At 49.1% G+C, this 7,813-nt stretch overlaps 1 protein-coding gene across 1 annotated transcript; it reads left to right on the top strand.

Annotated features, from left to right (window-relative positions):
* Positions 1-2,983: 2,983 nt before the first annotated feature.
* N7506_001848 (uncharacterized protein) lies at positions 2,984-3,916 on the top strand (the record flags this gene model as incomplete). The annotated part of the gene is made up of 1 exon (XM_056951144.1): positions 2,984-3,916. The coding sequence occupies one exon, from the start codon at positions 2,984-2,986 to the stop codon at positions 3,914-3,916; it is 933 nt and encodes a 310-aa protein (XP_056817059.1).
* Positions 3,917-7,813: the final 3,897 nt, after the last annotated feature.

The raw sequence follows: 7,813 nt of genomic DNA, 5'->3' as shown, positions 1-7,813 counted from the left end.
GCTTTTCGCTATTTAAGCTTTTCAAATTGGTCAATTTTACCACGATCGCTGCTGCTGCACGCTCTTTTGAGATTTCCCGCTCTAGTCTCCAAGCCATACTGGGGCCTAAAACGAGAGCGGGAGCGAAACCGAATGAAATAGATATATTCTTGCTTGGGCCGGCTACTTCATTGACCAATCAGGTCACCCTGTCATGCCATGACTAGTAGGATTAACGCATCCAGTGGATACAGGAAACCCCCTTTTGTCTTCTTTTCAGACTGCTCGTATGATACAGTATGGATGGGAGGACAGGTGAATGATTTCAATCAACCTAGCCCCTCAGGAAATTGATTTATGTCGACGATCGATGAAACGGTAGGGTCTTGTACGTAGCAATGATTTATCACTAAATAGCTGTTCTCCTCTACGTTCATCCGTCCACCTGTTACATATACTCAGACTCAGGGGCTTGTTTCCTAGTAAGCTTCTCGTGTGGATCTTCTCCGAAACAGGCTCCAGTGGCAATCAACCACTGACAATTTACTAACAAGACCAAAATACTAATTCGTACCAAATCTAGTGGGTGGTGATTTATGTCGGAACGTGGTCGTTACAGTACGGACTAGTACGGGCATAGCCAATTGAGTACTTGAGAGTGTGATTTTATATACTATGGAAAGTGCAGAATAAATAGGGGGTGAGCCTAGTAAGGTCGTTGTTGCTTTCATGCTACCCTCATGGCGCATGGGTTTGAAACCGTTGTTGTGCTTCGGCGAAGCGCAAGATGGCTTCTACTATATTATTCCGTGAGGCACTGTCAATTGTATCTTGTCCCCCTTCTGCTGGTCCTCCCAAAAGGGTTGACAGGCTGTTGAACGCGCGCTAATTTTTCTTCAGAATTTCCGTCGTAATTCTCTCAATTGCAGATAGTCCAGTGTCAGGTAATGTACACTTTCCAGCTTGTCGCAGACACACGGGTTGTCATCCTGGAAACAGAAGGACTTCGCGTATGTTGATAACCAGCAGTGTCCAGTTCGCAACAGTATTAGCAAGTAGGCTTGCATAGTATGCAGAGGTCCGTGGCAAGCCTCGGGCTGTCAAAGTAGCTCAGATCAAAGATGTTTTATGTCAATATGAGACCAATTCTAATATATGCCCGTAACCACCATCGAAGGTAACGATCAAGAATCAGAAAACGGTAAGCAGCAGGCGTAAATAAAGGAAGTTCAACACCAACAATTTGCTAATGAGAGGAATAACCGCTTTGATAGCCGATTTTGCTGTTTCTTGCGAAACTCGTATCTTCAACAGTCGTAGTTATCTGGTGGCGAAATGGGAACGCTACACGCGGTGATATGGCAGTCAGGGGCAAAAAAATAACATTTTACTTCGAAACGAATCTGCACAGCAATTAGTTGAGCGAATCACGAGTAAAAGCTCATACATTGGGCGGGAAATGACGCGACGATACCTGCTAGCGCTTTTGCTTCGTCACTCCTAGTGACATTGAATCGCCGGGAGGGCGAAGAGACCAGCACCTTGTTCGAATATTCTATTTCTTTTTGAAAATTTTTGAAATTAGCTAGCAAAGTTTTTAGAATTTACTGAACGCGTCGAGGCCTTGCTCTGTCATGCTGAACTAGACTAGCAGGCTAGACTAATGCAGCATGAAGGAGTTATCCTGATCTACTGTACTGGAGGATATTGGTGAGAATCAAATAAGTGAATTTGTCTAACCCAGGTAGAACCTGTTGAAAAAAGGATACCCTTTGAACACTGCGTGGGCCCCATTTTACTATGCTAACAGCATAGAAACCTCTGTTGTTCAAGGGTAATCGACACGTATATCGATTCCTATTGGTTCATCCATGTGGGACAACAACCAGGCCAGAATTGTGGGTTTTAGCGATGCACTTCGGGAATTTAACACCCAAGAGAATAGGTATCATGTCTCAAAAAAAAAAACCACTACGGTATATCAAGCTGGTCAATTCTACATAAGCAGGTTGTACCTTCCAGCATATATTCGCAACGGAAATTCATAGCCCAGCGTTGCTGATGAAGTGATGGTATTGTGAAATCGACCACTAAGCCCATTTCGGTTATACGATAACCGCTGTACCGAACAAAGTATTACTGCGGAAAAATCCCACAATATGAAGTATGGTTAATGCGTTTATTCGCGCGGATAAAAAATCATATATTCATATTCGCATTCCTTTATTCATTTCGGAACCCTAGGTGAAGGCGGTGAGGGTGAGGGCGGAAGACGCGATGGAGCGCGCGTCGTACTGATGGGGCCGCACCAGGGTGGAGGTGCTGCCACTGTAAGTAGCGCTGGATGATCCAGCAGAACTACTTACACTTACTGTGGTTAGATATAGAGACAGTGGGGGATTCAAGTCGGCTGTAGACATATGGGAAAATCGGCCCGATTCCAAAACAACAATTTTTAGATGAAACCTCACTCCCGGCTTAGTATAAAACATTACGGATTGTGGCAGGCCGAAGAGGTGCGCAACGACGCGAAATGTGTGGCCCCGCTTGGTTGTTGATTATGTAATTACCAACGACAGGTAAATGCGGGACGATGGAAGATAAAATTGATCACTAGTCAACCATGAGCCACCTCCTTCAATTACCCACCGAGATACTACTACGAATATACCAAAGTCTTTCTGATATTGACGATATTCTTCGGTTAGGACGCAGCTGCAGGAGAACATACGCTGTCCTGAATCCAGTGGCCCATCGCCTGAGTGTTTTCAGGTCAGTTATTGTACGATCTCCTTTCTCATGCCAGGCGCTATCTCAACACTGACGAGGCTCTTAGTGCGGCGCCGACCACCACAAACATGATCTACGACTCTACCAGCTTCGGGAGGCCCAGGATTGTTCTACGATTGTGTTTCCTGGGCCAAGCTCCCTACCTTCATCAAGAAGTAGCCTTCCACATTCCCCAAGTGGCTCGGACTCCGGATCTTGTACCCACACGATAAGAATGTCAGATCTCGAAGTCTGGGAGGTGGTGTGTCGTTGGCATGCCATGAAGCTTCTGTATGATCTCTATAACGACCGTGTTATTCAACTATGTTACTTTCTATCAATACCCTTATATTCTGCCTCGGACGAGTTCGAAGAATTTGCAGACGCTGTGGCACATGAAGGGATTCTTCCAATGCCGTCTTGCGGCACAGAGAATGTCTGTCAACTTGATACGGCGCAGAAGCAGCGAGTCTACCAACGTTTCTACAAAGCGCTCACTGCCCACTGGGTGGCAGTAGAATCGCTTTGTCTCACAAGAGTAACGGATTTCGAAACAACTGACCAACGCAATCGCCATCTGGGTATGGTTTGGGATATCTGGACGAACAACCCTGACAGAACACTTTTGGAAAAATTAGAGGTCCTGGAAGTCACTGATTTTGTTTGGGGCTTCCTTGGACGCAAAATTTTCTCAGAAATTGACGCTCCTTCCAAATGGCTGAAAGGTGGGGGCGAAGACTTGCTGAATTACTACATGAATGATCAATATAGTAAACACTCGAACTGGCTCCATTTCATCCGAGATGTCGCGCAATGTCTGAGACCGCCACATATTATTGAGCTTCTCCTGCTCAATACCTGGAATACCGAAAGCAGATGGTGTACTCAAGGCCTTAATTACTTGCACGAGCTCAAATTTGCTCAGACTGGAGCTGTGCGACAGGTAAATGACATGAATCAAACGGAGGATTCCTTCCCTTTGACCGTTTTGGAGGATGATGTGGTGAATGAGCTTACTGCGAGCAAAGCCTCGGTGGCACAAAGTCCAGAGTTTTGTCAACTGAGGTGGGATATGTACAGATGTGAAAAATGGGTCTTTGAGTCAAGAACCAAGATATTTCTCCTTGAACCGACACCTGAACAGATATATGAAAGTATCTTTGGGTAGTGTTCCGACTTCCAACTATCACGAATGTCTCTTAAAACCGGACAAAGAGCCTACTACGAATGCTGTTACTATATTGATATTGAGCTACTTCTTCTGTCGAAACAATCTGAAGGCAGGAACTAATCAAACTTGGTATTTTCATAATCTCATACAATTCTCATTGTTGTAACTATAGACTCAATGATGCGATGCAAAGAGGAGGAAGGAAGAAATGGAAGTCAGACAATAATACAGGGCGGATCGAAATCGATTGCCGTCCTCCCAATCCTTACTCTGCCTCAGTGGTTTATGGTGCGATAGCACGTTTGCTCCAATAGAATGCGGCATCTTCCATTAAGGCGTAGACCGAACAGGGTCTTGTTTGGTGAGTGATGTGGTGAGTGATGTGGTGAGTGATGTGGTGAGTGTTGTGGTGAGATATGGGTGGTGAAACATCACTGTTACCGGAAATCTCCGGGCGATTAGAGGGAACGTTTTTTTAGCCATGTCACCCATTTGTCACCCATATCATACATGCAACAGTTTGCATTCTTGATATCCCATCCCATTTGATGACTCCTGCTGGTGACTCGGTGAAGTTGGCGTACAGCCTCCAACTCGATTGCGATGATCAAATTCAAACAAGGTTCAACTATGAAAACGCAATACGCTCAAGACCAGACCTACCAGGTGCAGAAGCATATGATGGGGTGCCGATCACAAATACAACTCCTTGGTTCTATTCAACATCATGATGCGATAGACTCTGTTCCTTCCGCAGTGACGGCGATCACAGATCACTTGAACCTATCCTCCAATAAGCTTCTTACATTCTAGGGTATTCACGAAAGCGAGAGTAGCTTAGCCTCGAGGTCAATCATGTTATTGAGAGTGTTGGCTCGAGACTCCGATCAACTCCTTGTACAAGTGGGAGCCGTCCCAACATTATGAATAATCTCCGTCAGCAACTACGATTCGTAATGGCAGCCCATCCCCCATGTATCTGGATCCACCATTGCACTCAAAACGACGGACGCTGATTTTTGGGACGGAGTACCCGAGTTCATGCGATCAAGCATGCTCTACTTCCGAGTAGTCACGGTTGAAACACGATCGGGGTTTAACAAGCGCAAACTGAAACCACATCTGGTAAATACATCTCCACCATCATTTACGACGAACTCTCATGAGAAGATATCATTGCAATTGGTACTTGAGTTGACTTGTAATCGCAGCAGACATGCGCCTAAGCCATTTCTCCAAAGGGAAATATGGCATGAGCGTTGATTAGGGGTGGAAAATTCAGGATAGGTTGTCGGAGATATTCAAAGAGACCGCACAGCAGGATGGCTCTTGGCGGTGTCACGGACATCAATGTCACTTTTACAGAGGATCTGCTTGAACAGTTATATGCCACGTCCAGGCCGCGGTTAGTTTGGCAGGTATATCTTAATACTCAAAGACAGTCGACGAAGGGGACGTAGAGAACTCTGCCATTTCCCGGGAAGGGCCGCTTGCGCGCAATATGGTAGAAGACGATTTCAGTGAGAAAATGATACACGCGCTCGGCTTGACTGACCTGCAGATGCAGCGATATCCAGCATTAATGGTCTTTGCACATGTTGCTCGGGTTTGGATAGTAAAAGCGTGCTGAGGCATCAAATCTACCAAACATATGTTCAAAGGCACCGCAATATTTCTGACAGCCTTCATGATGCAGCGTCGTGTATGACTGATTGGTCCCTTCCCGCTCGCTCGGATACGTCGACAGATACTTCAAAAAGCTCAGCAACGCGGAGTAGAATAAGGTAGGGCAGTATAGATCGGTGATTCGTACCTTGTGGTACTTTAGTTGGCTCGGCTATGAGCGTGTTGATCCGCTCCCGGATAGTGCGATTCGTGCGTTCGGCCAGACCATTTTGCCCTTTGCAGTATGGCGGCGAGGTGTCAAACTCAACTCCCTGGGTCTCGAGGTGTGTTCCGATCGGCAGGTATTCTCTCCCATTGTCGGTGAGGAACCTCTTGATCTGGGCGCCGAACTGTCGGTGCACCCAGGCCTCAAATAGTCGGAACTTCTGGAGCGCTTCATGCTTCCATCTCATGGCATATGCCCACGAGCCACGAGAATAATCGTCAGTAAAGGTGATCACGTACCTGGAGCCATCTTTGGCGATCGGCATCTCCATGATGTCCGAATGGATCATTTCAAAGATTCTCGTTGAATGCAGACGTGGCCGTCTTGCACGGGAGTTCCTCTTCTGATGCTGCTTACCCGACATACACGCCGGGCACTGCGGCGTTGCCAGCAGCTGCGCCTGCGTTAGCGGTCGGTACGGAGTGCCGGTCTGCCGGAGGACCACCCTCAAGTCTCCCCGGTTCAGATGTCCCATCCGAGCGTGCCACAACGCTTCGGAGGCCTGGTCCACTCCTTTGCACGCATCTTCTTCGAGTATCACAGCTTCACCACCGAGTTCAGAGGTTGACGTTGCGCATTCTGCGTCACTTGACTCCTGAGGGTCGTCGACGTCCATGGCCACCGCCTGCGGTTCCAGGGAATCTGCATGACCACAGGTCGCCGACGCCCTCGCCAGTTGGACTCGCTCTCGGGATCTTTGGCTCACATGGCACCGTAGGATCAATAGATCCTCCTCCGCATGGTAGGCGGTCCCCACGGTCCGTCCTCGGCGTTGCACAAAGACGTTCTGTGGGTGCGCCACCACCGAGTAGCGGTCTCGTAACAGCTTCGGCACGCTGATCAGGTTCATCCCGACGCGTGGCGCGAAGTATACATTCTTTAACACCAGGGGTTGGTTGAACTTCCCCCGGAGCGTGAGCTTCACCGTACCAATCCCTTCGGCTTCCACTGGATCACCCGCCGTGTCCAGCATCTCGCGGTGGGGCCGCAGACTGCTGAAGCAGCTCCGGTCCCAGCAGATGTGGCTGGTGGCGGCCGAGTCCAGGATCCACCGGGGTTGCGGTGCGTGGGTAAAGAGGGTCGTCACCCTCGCCCTCACGATATTGATCCTCGGTCTCTTGGAAGTCGGCGGGCCCTGCCGATCTTCTCTCTGGCTTGACGGTATATTTTGTATGTTGTTTCTTGGTGAGCCGGAAGCACTCCGTTCAGCCTTCAGGGCATGGTCCCTAGGCGGGTGAATTTCGCGCTGTTTCTTCCAGCACTCCGCGACCACATGGCCGCGTTTCTTGCAGTAGGCACATTTCTTGGGGATTCGCTGCACTACATTGATGGACGGTCCTGGGACTCCCTGCGGAGGCACGGGAGACTCCTTTCGTCGGACCGTCTGCTCGGCATTGGACAGCCGATTTCCAATCGTAATTGGGTTGACCGGATCCTTGTCATTCTGGATCGCATCCACAACTAGGATGTATTCCGGTCCGATCTGCGTCAGCAAGATCGCGATGTGTGCCCGATCACCAATCGATCCGGGCGCGATGGCATTCAATCGATGTACGAGCAACCGTACACGATCGACGAATTCGCGCGCACTGCCGCATCGTTCGCCGGTGGTCTCGCGAAGTTGAGCAAACAGTTCGCAGAAGGTGGCGAGTTCCATTCGCCGGTACCGTTCTTCAAGTTCATTCCAGAGATCACGGGACGTCTCTAGTCCCGCGACATGAATGCTAATGTGGGGGGACAGGTACCGGAAGATGGTGTGGTAGGCCTCGGCTTCGCGGCGCGACCATTCACGGTGGCGCTCGAATGCCTGGACCTCCACTTCGAGGCGCGCTTCAATGGCTCGCTGCCTCACCGCCCCGTTGAGGTGGGGCTCCACCAAGGGGTGGATGTCCGCCGTAATAGGTTTGGCGTACTTGAATAGACAGTCGGGACGCCGAAAGTCGCCCGACACGACATCCCAGACCTGCCTTGCTTTGAGGTAGGAGGTCATGAGACGTTTCCAG

This window comes from Penicillium brevicompactum, assembly GCF_028827555.1.
Source record: "Penicillium brevicompactum strain IBT 35665 chromosome Unknown utg000001l_segment0_segment0, whole genome shotgun sequence".
NCBI classification, from domain to species: domain Eukaryota; kingdom Fungi; phylum Ascomycota; class Eurotiomycetes; order Eurotiales; family Aspergillaceae; genus Penicillium; species Penicillium brevicompactum.
This window is presented reverse-complemented; position numbering and strand designations above follow the sequence as displayed.